Raw genomic sequence first — 15,154 nt, 5'->3', positions numbered from 1 at the left:
AAAAAACTCCTGGGAAACGAACTCCTGGGAAAAAGGCGGGGCCAAGAGCGCTGATTGGCTAATCAGTTGCGCAATCTTGCTAATTAGCATTTTGCAGCCAATCAGCGCGCTTGGCCCCGCCTTTTTCCCAGGAGTTCGTTTCCCAGGAGTTTTTTTTCCTCGGAATTTGTGGGGTCTCAACATCACAGTTTTAATTATTTTTCGCGGCCAAGATTGAAAAACTTTAAAAATATTGTGCGAATAGATCGAACTATATATTTTTTAACTAACTAATTTCAAAATGTGTCTGAAATTGAACGAGAACAATACATTTTATTAGAAAGAGAGGGAACAAAAACAAGAAACAATGTAAGCAAAGAAACAAGTAAAAGCAACAATGAAAAACACAAAATAATCTTAATTTTTTGCAAATCTGACTTGTTCAGCAAATTTAGCAATCATTAATGCAGCTGTAACGTGCACATTCAAGCTTCGCGTATGTCCAACTTGCTTGATTTCGACTGTTTGATCAACAGCTCTCAGAAGGTTGACAGGTACTCCTTCTTTTTCGTCACCCATCACAATTACAGCCTGAGTACATGTTGATAATTTTACGTAATTTTAGGTCGTTAAAACTTACTTTTTTCGGAAATACAAAATTGTGCATCATCACACTGTCAGTTGTCTGTTCTGCAGCTATTACAGTGTAACCTTGTGATCGAAGACCTTGGAGGTATTCGAGCAAATTCGCAGGTTTAACTCCTTCGATTTTTTGCCAGTTCTCAGAGCTCATGCTCAATGCTTTGAAATTCGAATCTTGTGCAACAAGAACGTCAGCGACGACTAGAGTATCGACTCCGAAAATTTCCGATGTTCTACAAATTCCACCGAGATTGTTTGGTTTATCCACAAGAGAAGCAACAACAATTAATGATACTCCATCGTCTTTCACTTCACTGTCCTTCACAATCTTTCTTTGAAATGATGATGTAACGACTTCTTCGATTGGGTCTTCAGATGAAACAAATAGTTCATCGTCGTCGACTGCATTATCGTTTTCCATAGTCGGAGCACAGCTAGCATTTTTGGAAAGAGCAGAATAGACTTCTGATGGAGCAGAGAGAAATTCAACGTCTTCATTTGTTGATTTGACAAAATTTGGATCTGTATTCAATTGTGAGATGATTTTCTCAGAAATTGTTTCTTCTGGTGGCATTCCAGTACGACTAGCAACTATAGATAGAATTGTTTGGAAGTCGAAATGGTCATTGATATGCAGCTTGGCGAAGTAAAAATCTGTACACAGATTCTCAATAACACGTTTCGAATTTCCGGACGGTTCTCCATCGAAATTAACAATTGATTTCACAAGTCTCCACTTTTTACGATGATCCTTGTCGAAAGTGGAAAACATGAGACGAGCAGCAGCGAGAGCAGTACATCTAACAGGGAAATTTTGAGCTGTACACCAAACGATTACTTTATCGAGACAAGAGTCGACCAATCGAGGAGCCGCACGAGATATTAGCATTAGAACGTTTAACCAAGAACACATTGAACCGATTCTTTGGGATGCCATATTTTTCTACAATAGAATCAATTGAATGAGGCGCTAGATGAATAAATACCTCAAAATCGCTATCAATCAGTTTTTCGAACAGTTTCTCAAACTTTATGCAAAGTCTTGCGAGAGTCCATTCGACAATCAATTTTATCGAGAACTGCTGACATGGATCCACAACGCAACTGATGCAAAAGTCGAAGATCTTTGACGCAAGTGCCTGAAAACTGAAGAAATGATCCTGAAATTTGTTTTAATCATACCTCATCTTCAATTTTTGCAGCCAGCAAATGTAACAACTCAACTCCTCTAGTTTTCTGCCTATGAGCCATAGATAGTCCGAATGATCTACTAGAACTTTGATCCAATATAGCTGATGCATTAAAAATTTCTTCGATGAGAGCTGCTGGCCAGGTTTTGTAGCCTTCTGAGGACAGTTTGAGCGACAGAATAACTGCTTTAAACCGAGCTTTTTGAACCACTTCATCCAGTCTTTCAATTTGATCATTCTCAAGAAGTGTGTCTTCTTCATCAAAAATTTTAGAGTAAGCATATGAAAGAACACGAGATTCCTTTTTTGGTACTGGACCAAATAGGGCTAACTTGACAATAATTGGAGCCCAACTAATGTTAAGATTTGTCCGGTATTTTGTGATGGCGTTCACTAGAATCAGTGCAACTGGCGTACTTTGGCAGGCGATTGACAATTGTGATTCAATGTATTCAATCGATTCTCTGCACACTTCTGGGTTATTTTGTGGACCACTCAATGTTACATTTACAAAACATTCGAGTGCTGGTAAACTATTCAATGATTTCTTCTCTTCGTTAACAATATTCGAACAAGCACGGATACACTGCATTGCCAGTTTATGATCAGAGCATTTTCGAATGAATCTTGAAATGAGATGACAAATTTGTTGTTTCACCGGGAAAGCTGAAGCAATGTCGAGCTGCTCGATGCATTCAGAAAGGAATGAATTGACATCGACTTCCGTGATAAATCTAGGAAGAAGGAATTTGGTTTCAACTTTTAAATGAGTTCTTACTTATTCAGAAGCTTGATGCGAAGAGAGTGCAAAGTAGCAACAATGCTATTGAATTCTTTGCTATCATACTCATCAACAGATCTGGAAAATATTATTTTAAAACAGTAAGATTCCCACATGCTGCTCACTTCTTCTGCCTTTTCATTCCAATGACGTCACTACCTCCCAAGTATTCAAAGAAGTTAGCCCCCAATATTTTCAGGTGATCTTCTGAAACATTCTCGACAATCGCCTCAAAAAACGTCAGAAGAAAAGCAGTGGTTTCACATTCTTTGATTTCAGTCAGCACTTTAATAACTGCGATTGCAAATGGAGTGACCAAATGGCAACAGTACTTGAGAAATAGTGGAATATAGAGTGACTGAAGTAATTGGAATTCGCGTTTCGATCCTTCGTTCGATACGACTTTGCTTAAAATATACTCTCCAAGATCGTTCTTCATACATTCCAATACATCTGAAGTGAAATAATTTACAATATTCAAACTTATTTTTGGAATTACCATTGTTGCATTTCAGATTGCTAGGTCGTTCTTTCAGTAAAAACAACTGAGTGGCAAGATCACGTGAAGTTTTCTCTCCTAGCAATTCAGAAACTTCCAATTGTATTTTTGAGAATAGTTTTTCCTGAAGAGATTGATCTGTTCCCATTGATATCCACCACATCTTAGCGTGTAATTCTAAATTTTTCACATCTTCACCAAATTTGTTCTCAAACAGTGATACACAATGGTCTTCGGAACTCTGATACCCAGTAGATATGATAATTTGGTGGATTTGTTGGAATATCGAATCGATCATCGAAGTTGTTGCATCTTGAGAAATGAATCCAATGAGATTGGATAGTTCTTCGAGAATAATTGGAGTCTGAAACATAAATGTATGTAATTGAAATTATTTATCTGATGGTGTAGCTTACCAAATGAGCAACATTTGCATAAAATATAACAAGATTTCGTATTGTTGTGATTCTGATAGATCTATGAGGAATATATCTCACTCTCAACACAACTCTTCTCATCAGTGCCACGTCATCGTCATTCAGAATTTCTTCTCTTTTGATTCTTGTGAACGTCGAAACGACAAGGAAAATTGCTGTTGGACATGATAGTGACTCGACGGATTTGAGAAGATTATGCAGGAATCCTGGAGTACTTTTTATGGTGTCTACCGTTGAACCAAGTTGAAGGAGAAACTCTTGTATTTTTGATTTTTCTAATTGCCTCCAGAAGACGTCATTGTTATTCAGGCTCGGGATAACAACATCAGTTATGAACTATAAGTAACGAAGAATTGTTTTCGCCTAGTTATTATTCAAGTTACCTGATGGTTCTGTTTCAGAATATCACAGTCAATAGCAACACTTTTTTCAATTGTCCATACTCGAATCCACCCGTTTGTGTGTGAAATAGCACGAAATAGGGCAGTTTTCAGCCAGAGAAACTCGATTTTGTTTTCACGAACTGCACTGAGAAGTGCATCGAAGCGAGGCAGAACAGGACGAATTATATGAAACTGAAAATTGGGTTCAGTCTCCAATAATCATACTTTTGTAACCTGCGGTTCTTCTAGAGCTTCGATTAACGTGAAAAAGTCACTCCATGCTGAACCAAAACGAAACTCCTTGAGGCAAGCGAGAACTGCTCTACGTGAAGGTCGAGTGGACTCAGCATCTAAAAATGATGTATTTTGAAGTTATAGCGTTTGATCGTTCAGTTCCGCACCTAGCAATACATCAGCACATATCGCTTCTAAATCTTTTTCCCTCGGTTCAGTAATTGGTTTTGATGCCACAATGCAGAGAGTTGGTAGAACGATTTGGAATGTACTTTGGTCAACAATCCGAATATGACTGAAAATATTAAATAATGAGAGCAGATCAGTATGAAAGAAAGCTTATTACGCTAAAAAGTCCGCAACTTGTTCATCCCCATCGACATTTTCTGCTCGATGGTTCCAGTCTGCCCGGATTTGGGATTCAGTCAACTCTTCTTCTCCTTTCGGTTCGGACATCTTTGAAAAAAATTATTCTTCTTCGAGATATGTTGTCTATTCACAATTTACGATATCAGACGGGCTCATTGGTTCCAGTTAGTGAAAATTACTTAAACAAGTTGGAGACTAAAAACAAATTTATTTTCTATTAAAAAAAACAATAACAAAGATCTTGAAAACTAAAAGAAAAAATTAGGCAAATGAATGTGGTCGGATTGGTTTCAGTGGATCAAACAGCTTTGGATCTCTGGCGTATTTCGGATCTTTCACGAAAATGGGCATAAATCCGGCGCGTCTAGATTTCTGAAAAATGTGAAAAGAGGTTTAGTCAAATTTCTAGAACGACATACTGCAATAGCTTCGATGAGCTTTTTTTGTTGTTCGTCGCAGAGTCCAGTTATATGCCGATCGTACACGCGGCCGGAGAAAGTCGAAACGAATTGCTGAAATGATTTTATTGAACTTTGACAAAATCTTTTTAAATATACCTGAAGCAATCTTGAATTCTTATAGTCGAGTTCAACTCCAGTAGAACACAGAAGACATTTTCGAGGCTCTTTTGTATATGGATTACTTTCCAGCACAACTGGCTCGTCTTCTGAATGGACTACAGCTGGGACTGGGGAGCTCGAAGTGGAGCTACACAACCTAAAGGACTGTGAATTTAGCAAAAGGCGTTTTGCCAACGATGAAGCCGATTTCAGCATTCTGAATAGTTTTTTGTTTAAAAGTTATAATAATTTTTAGATCATGTAATGATATTTCACAGGGTGGCATACCCATACTGAAAGTTGAAAAAACACACGAAAAGGATGAGGTCTATATGATACGAAAATAAAATACCGGAACAGTGTTCTGAAAGCTTGACACAAACACGCAAATAGGAAAATAAATCACAAAAGAAATGCTATAAATTACATAATCACTAGTAAGGTTTTAATATCAATCTTTCTTCTGTCTCGCAGCCGATGGGTACATCAAGGAGTTTCTTCCCATATCACTTTCATCGAACATGAACCAGAGCATTGCTACAACTCCCTGAAATTCACTTCATTTAGGTCTTTTTTCAAAGTGCCACAGCACTCACGAAAAGAATGCAGAAACAAACCAGCGCAGAGATGGCGAATATTGCTGGGTATTCTGTATTTCTGAAACCAGTAATCTGGAATTTTTTCCAAATTTCTTTAAGTTTGTCCGACTCTGTTTTGGTGGTTTTGTCGTGTGTATAAATTTCAGTTATAACATTTAAGCCGTAACTCTGGTCAATGGCTTTTTGTAGTGAGTCAATTCCGTACTTCATTTTTTGTTCCAGCCGTTCTTTTTCTTTTTCATTACGGGCATTGGAGGCATCTAGATGAATGCGATAATAGTCAACGACGTTGGCATTTTTCCGATCCTTTCCTCGAATAACTTCAGCCAGCTTGTTCATATTATCGATATCTTGGTTTTCTAGACTTTGTTCATCCATCACTGTGTTTCGCTTGAAATGTGAAGAGCCGAAGATTCCGGAAGAATTGACATTGGCATGAATCATTTCTTCTCCGAAGTTTCGTTTTAAACTCTCATGAATTTGTTGGGAATCAAACTCATCAGTGAAATTATAGACGCGACCATCATAATTGAAATTATCCAAACCAGTGATACTAATGATGATCAATGCTTTAGGTTTCTCGAACAAATCCTCGTTGGCGAGCGGCCGATTACCTGAACATTCAAAATAAGCAAAGCATGTTAAAAGTTCAAAATTACCACGAGCACTGCTCTCTACTCCAAGAATATGTTTGTTGAGTTCAAGCAGAGAAACAGAATCAAGTGAAGAACTTTCTGAATCGGGAGGAAGGTTGTTTGGCAGAATAATTTGTAGACGTCCGGTGAAGGAAGCTGCATTGCTCGTAGTTAGACAAATAAATTAGATGTAGAAATAATTAGTCACCTTTAAGAAAACACAATAATAGTATGAATGTTCGCATTTTCGCTGGAAAATAAGCAGAACAAATTGACCGTTTTATTTTATTTTTTCGGCGAGATGGAAGAGTTTATTCTTTGGGTAATACTAGGCCGTGGGCATTCTCAAGTGCGCGCGAATTCAAAAAAACTTTCTGTAGTGAAAGTATATTTAAATTTAGGAATTTCTAGGAGTTTCTGGAAAGCGATAATAGCTATAAAACTAAAGATAAAACTGCTCAGAAGTCTAAGAACAGAAAGTATAATTTAGTTGAGTTGTGGGGAAATAATTTGGAGGTTGAATAATAGAAGAAACGCGGGAGTGAAAAAAGGAATGAAGAATTCACTTAATTTCCGCAGAGACAAACCAAAATTTCACTTTTTGCCTTGACAAATCGCATGTCGTCTATCCAACATGATTGTATGATCACAATTCGTTCCACTCTATTCTATCTATATTGCTTGTATCATCTGTTTTCTTATTGAAGAGACAATAAGCATATAAATGAAGACTCTAAAAAGGTAATTATTTATGTTGTTACTTATGTGATCAGTCACATATTTCCGTGCTTTTTCCCGGAATTCGTGATTTTCATTCGGTTGTTGGGAAGTTCAAGGTCACCAAAAGTAATCAGAAGGAAGTTATGAATGGGTCTGGTAAGAAGTAAATTTCCGAATAAACTAGAGTTATGGAGGAAGAAAAAAGAGGCAAAACATGAGGAAATTGTCATTCTTCTGTCTGAAGTAACTTTATCAAAAACTAAAAATAGACCAACGCTTCTTCTCCAAACTCAATTTCACCTCATTTTAGTCCAAAAAATTGAAAAGTGCCGTCCACAGAACGAAAGCGGATGTCTATGTTTTGAAATGAATGAAATGTTTGGATTCTTTTCTCTCCTCGTTCTTCATCTTCTCTTTTTTCCTCATTCTTCTCCATTCTTTCCATTCATTCTTCTCCCTTTCTTCCCATCATTTCCTCCAAAATGTGCTCCAAATTCTCCAGAACCTTCTTTCTATTACTAACAATGCTTGTATGTACAATGGTTATCTTCTCAATGGCACCTCGAATGACAATGAGTTTTTGGTCTTCCACGAAAAATAATATATTATGGAGGAGAAAAGAGACGGAGCATTTGGATTGTGGCAGAGTTTTGAGGAATGATAAAGTTAGTTTTCTAGAACTGATTATATAAATATATCCTTCGAAATTTCAGAAATATATCGAAAACTTTACTGGTGATAATCGGATATCTATAGTTACCAATCTGAAATATTTGGATATGTCATGTGATGCCATTCAAAATAGAATTATTCCATTCAATTTCCATCTGAGACCTCTGAAAGTGGGCGTGGTTTTCGCACGAGTTGTATATAAAGATTACGAGTTTCTGGAAAAACAAGTTCAAATGTCATATCATCCACAAAATATCTTTTGTTTCTTTATTGATTCAAAAAGTGATAGTGACTTTAAATGGAGGATGAGAAGGCTTGGAAGATGTCTTCCGAACATTCATGTGATGGATGGTATGTTAGAAAACCGAAGAAGAAGAATTTCAGTGAGATAAATTTCAGAAGAACTTCCAATAGATTCAGCTGGTCACAATATGAATATGGCACATTATAAATGTATGGAGAAGATGGTGAAAATTCCGAACTGGGGATATTTCGTTTTGATGCAGGTAAATTTCATATTATTGCTGTGGGAGACCACGAAGGACTCAGTTTCCAGAATCATGACGTTATCGGAAAGACAGTTTACGAAATTTCAAGGATTTTTGAGATTCTTGATGGAGCCAATGATATTGATATTGATAAGGAATTTGGAAGGATTGAAGAAAGATTCGAATGGGATTTGAAAACATTACGGTTGTTTCGAGACGGTATTGCTTCATTATGTGAAATTAGTCACGAGAATGATATTCAGAATCGATTTATACATCTAGTTTCTTGAATAGCTCGTTAAGAATATCAAAAGGATCTGTACAAGGATCATTATCACGAGAAGCGGTTGAATGGATGGTGAAGACAGTGAATCCGCGAGTTTATCTGGATCAATGGAATAAAGGAGTAAGGTGTAACAGTCATACTTGAATACCCAATAATTTCAGAAATACGGTGTAGATGAGCAATGGATCTCAACATTTCAAGCTAATGAATTTCTCGAAATGCCTGGCCATTTCACTGATAAATGTCTCAAAGAAACGGGTAACAAAACTGATTTTATAACCAGGTACATTCCAATTTCTCTGTTTTTTCCTTATTTGATTTCTTTTTCAGATGGAGTAAATGGTCGTGGTCAGATGAGATGGGAGAGAAATGTGGAAGTAAATACGTGAGACATGGAGTATGTATAATGGGAATTGAGGAACTTCCAGTTATCGCTCGGATGCCAAATATCATGTTCAATAAGGTATTGATTCCTTATGAAAAATGGTTCAGCTAGATTTTCAGATGATGCCATTATTTGACTACTCTATTGTTGAATGCACTGCCGAGTTGATTTATAATCGCACATTTTTGGGTCAAGAAGATCATCCATTGGAAGAAGATTACTATGCGAGCATGATTAATGTGAGAACTTTATACACTAGAACAAATTCAAGATGGTAGTTTGCAGGTTTATTATCACAAACATCATCTGGAAACTGACTACGGGTTGAACTGCACTCCGAGTTACGAGCTTTGGAGGTTTAGAAAATATCCGTTGTGAATTTTGTTGTGTAGCTTGTTTAATTTTAAAATAAATTCTATTTTTAATGGAATAGCATTCATTTCAACTTGAAAATTCCATGAAATCAGTGAATGTCTGAAGTGAAATCCGGGAATGGAGAATAGTCGTCGTAGGTGAAGTTGGCTGGTTTGATGTTGAAATCTCCTTTTTTGTTCGTTATGTTGTTGATGATTCGATAGTGACAGTCACTGAAAAAACTTTTTTCTTTAGGGTAACAATCAGTAGGAACTGACTGTTCCATTTCACAGATTCTATCCACCGTCAGAGTTAACCTATGTTTCTCCTCGTTATCAAAACAATTGTGATGAATAACAGCTCTTGGTTTGTATCCTTCTGAGAACGCTTCATCTCCTTGCTGGATTCCACTCAATGTGAAACTGAAGTTTCCGGTGTTTGGAGTATAATGAACTGGATCAATCATATTATCGGCACCGCTTAAAAAAAGGTGGAAATTTATATTCCCGACTGAGGTACACGTATCACTTACAAGAAATCGACTTCGTACCATCCAATGGTGAGATTATAAGTATCGTTCTCCTCGACGTTACAGATGATAGTAGTGTCAAACTTCAGATGATCTCGAGCCGAAGCTCCGATGCAAAAGAAAAGAAAAATAACAGAAAACATCACAATTCGTCAGAAGTGGTTCACCAAAATGAACGAATGATACGGTTTCTTCCAATGCCTCTGCCTTTTAAGAGGTGTCCAAATTGAATTAGGCATTTTTATTGTTTTATCGTTTTATGGGGATGGAAATGGCTTGAAAATGAAGTTGAGGGAACCGGGTACTGTAAACATTATTTGTGAGAATTATTTAATTTATAGAACGATTCAATAATTTTTGGCTGAAATGTTAGGAAAGCGAATTGCAAACTTCATTCAAGTCATTCAGATTCATTAAAAAAAACTTAGGCGTTCAGGTTAACATGATTACGGTAGCCCAATTCTGGTGTTCAACCTTCTCCTTGACCACAAAGTTTCCTGCGCAATAAGGAACAAACCGAAATACGACAGGTTTCGTTTGTCCTTTTTCTGACTAGGTGGCTCTAACTCCGATTTTTAACCATGCCATCATTTTTGTCATCAGTTGCAACTTTATCTGAAATACGAAGTAAAGAATGGGAGAGTATTGAAATATCAATTTAGAGGCTGAATTTTTCTATTGGTTCGATCTCAAATTCAGGGACTGGACTTGGATAGAAGAATACTGAATATAATATTAGAATCTGAAATTTGTTACACACAATTGGTAAACTGAAAGAACCTTTGTGTATTAAGAATATATATGAGCTTAAGACACACTCTCTGTGAAACTCGAGCATGGCAGTGTACTGAAAAAAGTCAAACCGGTTTTCATGGGTCGGTATTGTGCATAGTGAGTACCCAGACAACTAATAAGACATTGGTCCATATTTCATTTGGCTCCGCCCCCTACCGTCTAAAATAGCCCATAAGGGAAGTGAAAATTCTAAAAAAAAATCTGAAAGTTTTTTCGATTAAATTTTAACGGGAACAAATAAAAAACGTTATTTTAAGCACTTTTTGTGTTTATACCATATTTTTAGCACCTCATTTTCACCGAGAAAAAATGTCATTTTTGTAAAATTTTCTGGTTTTTTTCAAACTTTTGTTCATATCTCAAAAATCTTACGTTACGGGAGATGAGATCTTTTCAGATTCGAAATCTACATAAAATTTGGAGTATTATAAGCAGTGTCCGGTCAAAAATCTCGGGACACCTATTTTTGCTACAGAGCAAAATATGCGATTTTTTGAAGAATTTCAACGTACCCCTACTCATGGAGCAAAAATTCAATGTCGCCAAATCGTTTGAGATTTTGTCAGAATATTACACCATACGTGATCTATTCATTCCCAAAATTTCAGCTCATTTGGCTTGATCCCCGCCTCTCGAAGTTGTTGGAATTTTTTTTCGGTTGGAACACTGAAAACTGACATAGTGATTTTCAAAAAAGCTGCGGATTTAACCAGATGAGCTGAAACTTTGGGAATAAATGGATAACATATAGTGTAATATTCTGACAAAGTCTCAGCCGATTTGGCGACATTGAATTTTTGCTCCATGAGTAGGGGTACGTTGAAATTCTTCAAAAAATCGCATATTTTGCTCTGTAGCAAAAATAGGTGTCCCGAGATTTTTGACCGGACACTGCTTATAATACTTCAAATTTTATGTAAATTTCGAATCTGAAAAGATCTCATCTCCCGTAACGTAAGATTTTTGAGATATAAACAAAAGTTTGAAAAAACCAGAAAATTTTACAAAAATGACATTTTTTCTCGGTGAAAATGAGGTGCTAAAAATATGGTATAAACACAAAAAGTGCTTAAAATAACGTTTTTTATTTGTTCCCGTTAAAATTTAATCGAAAAAACTTTCAGATTTTTTTTTAGAATTTTCACTTCCCTTATGGGCTATTTTAGACGGTAGGGGGCGGAGCCAAATGAAATATGGACCAATGTCTTATTAGTTGTCTGGGTACTCACTATGCACAATACCTACCCATGAAAACCGGTTTGACTTTTTTCTGTACAGTGGGCAACAGCTCGGTGCTCGAGTTTCACAGAGAATGTGTCTTAAATCTGAAACTTTTTCACAGAAAACGAATCAATCAGTCAGAATGTTCTTTGCTCCAAACGCTTGTCAAACTTATCTCGATGTATCCATTTTAGAGGAAACATTTGAATTTCAAATTCCGTATTTCGATGTTTCCCATTTCGACTACTTACTCTTTCCCCTCCTTTCTCCCGCCCATCCATCAAAAGGATCCGTGCAAATAGTTGTGACAACTGACTGATTAACTGATTCATTGGAATGAATACACGGAATTGAGACCTACTTCTCTTTCCCCTTCTTCTCCATCTCTTTCTCTTATTTTTACTACAACAACTACTACTACTCATACCCTTCCATTCTCCTTTTCGTCCTTCCACAATGCTCCATTCTCTCCGTCTCTCTTCCATTCAACACTTCCTCGATTCCTTCATTTCTCACCCGTCTCTCTATTCTCTTTCTGATTTCTGGAGGTCCACCAAGGTCTCCGGGTTCTTCTTTTCTGTGTGCTTCTTTTTCTTCGTCGACGTCGTCGCCCCGACATTTTTATTCTCCCATCTCGTCATTTTTCACTTTTTGAGCAACTAACGGAGCAACACGATGCGTCAAGCAGCTAATAATCGACTCAGAAGTTTCGAACGGGAGATCCATTTATTGAGGTGAGTTGATTCAAGATTCTGAAGTTTCAATTGATTGTGAGTTACGGTAGGCATGATAATGCTCAAAAACTGTCAAAACCTAAAAATCTCGTTCCACCTTTTGCATTTGATCTTCCAACAGTCTTCAAAACAAATATGACTGCAGAATACAAAAAAACTGTACAACTTCGGACTTCATATTCATTAATTAGGGTATTCCTTTTTATTTTAGTGGAAACTTGTTTTCAATGTATCCTAAAAATGTTCTAGTACGAGTTTAACCCTAAATCTGAAAAACGAATCGCAATCGACATAGTTTTCCCAATTTATTTTAGTATTTTTCTGCCAATTCAATATTCAATATTCTCTGAACTTGACTTGGTTCTTGCATTTAAAGCTATGAAATATGATATATGTAGAATAGAAAATGAATATGAGCGTTGATCTTGAAAAGTCTTTCCAATTCGTTTGAAGAAGTACTCAAATTGCAGTCAACAAGAAGAACACTTATATTTTGACACATTCTCTCTTGAAATATGATACATTTTCCCTATCTTCAATAAGATTTTTAAGTCTGGAATTGTACGAAAGTGACCACTGAAAGATGCCTTTTTCTTTCAAAATTTCAAGGCGAGTCTTTTTTTATTACAACGTGACAATTATTTTGAATTAGACTGGACAATCCTGCCAAATTCTTCTTTATTTTCTCAATTTTTTTTGTTAGAAAAAAGAGAAAACAAACAAATATATCCGAATCTCTATTTGCTTTTCGCGCCTGTCATCTCATTTCTTTCGAGTCAAGATTCATCTAAATTTGAAACAAAAATATCTTTTATTTGACAATTACTTTTTTATTTCTCTTTTCTTCTCTGAATCTAGAAAATATGCATTCTTACAGCTATGCTTCCTATAGTCTTCTTCTTTTTTTTCCTCTCAGTTTCCATTGCCTTCCATGAAAAAGTTCATCTTCCTATCGTTCTTTTTCTTTTCTCAGAATTCTCCATTATCCGGATACTATTCTTTTTCGAAATCTCGTGGGAATCCAAAACTTGTTGGTGTTTCTCGTTTCGAAATCCGTTTTTGATGAAAGAAAGTGTGAAGATGTCGACAATTTTCGTCAAAAATGAGTGATGACGTACCAGAAAAAGAAGTATCCAGCTGTGGGGGATTCAAAAGAAACTTTGTGAACTTTAACATCTATTAGACAAAGTTTGGGGGGGGGGGGGGGGGGGGGTTTACGAGAGAAACAAAAACTTCGGGAAAAAGTTGGGGAAAAGAGATTGGAGCGACTGGAAATGTAGGCAAAAATGGGAAATTTCAAGGTAATTCTTATTACGGTACATTCGTAACTCGTAATACCTGGATTGATTTTAACTTCAATTAGTTATTTGTCGCAAGATTCTAGAGAACAGAAGCTAGAAAAGTTACCTGATTGATATTTCATTGATTTGGAGATCACTGTGCTTGAAATTCTTGTAGTTAGGTATATCCGTTCAGATCTAGTTAAAACAACAGTAACTCGAAGGAATACAAACCTCAAAGAATAGAAATCTCACTCGAAAAATAATTTTGTAGACAGAAATTTTCTGAAAAAGTGTATTAGTAAGTTTTGCCTGTTTCAGTTGAAAATGCCCAACTTGGAGAGTGAGTTCTAGTCATACTAACTGCCCCACAAAATACCGGTAACTATTTATAGGATCGAACAGACCAAGAGTAGAACTCCATTTTTGTAGTTTACAATTTGTTTTGTACGGGCACTTCCTAGCCAGTTACATATAGACAAAGCAAAACAGTGCGATTTTTGAGCTGTCTCCTTAAAATGACCATAACTCTCTAGAAAGTGTCCGTACAAAAAAGTTGTAAACTACAGAAATGGAGTTCTACTCTTGGTCTGTTCGATCCCATAAATAGTTCTTTTATGGGACAGTTAGTTTGACTAGGACTCACTCTCCAATTTGGACAGTTTCAATTTATGCTTACAGTAAAAACTGATGAACTTCACAAAACGTTGCAAGTCTTATATTTTGAGTCACACGAGTTCATGTCTCCCTTTTCATCAAAAATGCAAGTGTTTATATTGTTTCCAGCGGTTTCTCCGTTCGCTTTCCAGTCTATTTATGAGTATCCATCATTCATCTTCTTCTTTGATTTCTGATTGTCTCGTTATCTCTAATACTCTCTTTCTATCGAACAGCTTTAAAACAAAACGGACCACCAGTAAAAAGAATAAAAACTGGCAGTGGGGAAGGGACGGGTGAGTTGTCAATCAGTTGGACGGGACTCCCTGTTTTCTCGTTATTTCATATCCAGATACATGTGTACGGACAACATGTGGTTTACACTTCTTTTTTCTTGTTTCAGTTGATACTCGTTTCGTTTTGAGTAACTAGTTATAGAAGTGGATACTGTAGGTTTTGGGCTTAGATTTTTGATTGTATACAATTTCATTTCTGTAATGTTCTGAGATTATTCATTTTGTTGTTCCAATTTCAATATTTTTTCTAAAAAATGATTCTCAGTATCGAAAATTTTGATTGTATGTGGGAATTTCACATTTATTTTTTGTACGTTTTGAAAAAATGAATTTTGATTGTTACAAACGAATACAAAAAATCATATTTTTCTGAATAATAATCTACTCCACAATTTCAGTCAACCTGATTCCTGTATCCAGTAATTTCTA

General features: G+C 36.3%; 6 protein-coding genes across 6 annotated transcripts; 2 read left to right on the top strand and 4 right to left on the bottom strand.

Moving 5' to 3' along the window:
* Positions 1–396: 396 nt before the first annotated feature.
* On the bottom strand, positions 397–4,601 carry GCK72_006331 (uncharacterized protein; the record flags this gene model as incomplete). Its single annotated transcript, XM_003113435.2, has 12 exons — positions 397–570; positions 620–1,564; positions 1,608–1,760; positions 1,804–2,545; positions 2,590–2,670; positions 2,718–3,045; positions 3,092–3,455; positions 3,508–3,864; positions 3,912–4,103; positions 4,146–4,261; positions 4,313–4,440; positions 4,492–4,601. 12 exons carry the CDS (start codon positions 4,599–4,601, stop codon positions 397–399), a joined length of 3,690 nt encoding a protein of 1,229 aa, XP_003113483.2.
* A 174-nt stretch (positions 4,602–4,775) lies between these two features.
* Positions 4,776–5,290, bottom strand: GCK72_006330 (uncharacterized protein; the record flags this gene model as incomplete). Its single annotated transcript, XM_053725581.1, has 3 exons — positions 4,776–4,886; positions 4,934–5,026; positions 5,072–5,290. 3 exons carry the CDS (start codon positions 5,288–5,290, stop codon positions 4,776–4,778), a joined length of 423 nt encoding a protein of 140 aa, XP_053589775.1.
* Positions 5,291–5,525: 235 nt separating this feature from the next.
* GCK72_006329 (uncharacterized protein) lies at positions 5,526–6,553 on the bottom strand (the record flags this gene model as incomplete). Its single annotated transcript, XM_053725580.1, has 4 exons — positions 5,526–5,621; positions 5,671–6,287; positions 6,333–6,464; positions 6,517–6,553. 4 exons carry the CDS (start codon positions 6,551–6,553, stop codon positions 5,526–5,528), a joined length of 882 nt encoding a protein of 293 aa, XP_053589774.1.
* Positions 6,554–7,552: 999 nt separating this feature from the next.
* On the top strand, positions 7,553–8,970 carry GCK72_006328 (uncharacterized protein; the record flags this gene model as incomplete). Its single annotated transcript, XM_053725579.1, has 7 exons — positions 7,553–7,693; positions 7,742–8,051; positions 8,100–8,206; positions 8,257–8,407; positions 8,452–8,567; positions 8,636–8,757; positions 8,805–8,970. 7 exons carry the CDS (start codon positions 7,553–7,555, stop codon positions 8,968–8,970), a joined length of 1,113 nt encoding a protein of 370 aa, XP_053589773.1.
* Positions 8,971–8,981: 11 nt separating this feature from the next.
* Positions 8,982–9,237, top strand: GCK72_006327 (uncharacterized protein; the record flags this gene model as incomplete). The annotated part of the gene is made up of 2 exons (XM_053725578.1): positions 8,982–9,098; positions 9,145–9,237. The coding sequence occupies 2 exons, from the start codon at positions 8,982–8,984 to the stop codon at positions 9,235–9,237; spliced, it is 210 nt and encodes a 69-aa protein (XP_053589772.1).
* Positions 9,238–9,322: 85 nt separating this feature from the next.
* On the bottom strand, positions 9,323–9,885 carry GCK72_006326 (uncharacterized protein; the record flags this gene model as incomplete). The annotated part of the gene is made up of 3 exons (XM_053725577.1): positions 9,323–9,446; positions 9,492–9,692; positions 9,746–9,885. The coding sequence occupies 3 exons, from the start codon at positions 9,883–9,885 to the stop codon at positions 9,323–9,325; spliced, it is 465 nt and encodes a 154-aa protein (XP_053589771.1).
* Positions 9,886–15,154: the final 5,269 nt, after the last annotated feature.

Source organism: Caenorhabditis remanei, chromosome II (genome assembly GCF_010183535.1).
Source record: "Caenorhabditis remanei strain PX506 chromosome II, whole genome shotgun sequence".
NCBI lineage: Eukaryota > Metazoa > Nematoda > Chromadorea > Rhabditida > Rhabditidae > Caenorhabditis > Caenorhabditis remanei.
The sequence above is the reverse complement of the archived record's forward strand: the minus strand, read 5'-3'. Positions and strand labels throughout refer to the sequence as shown.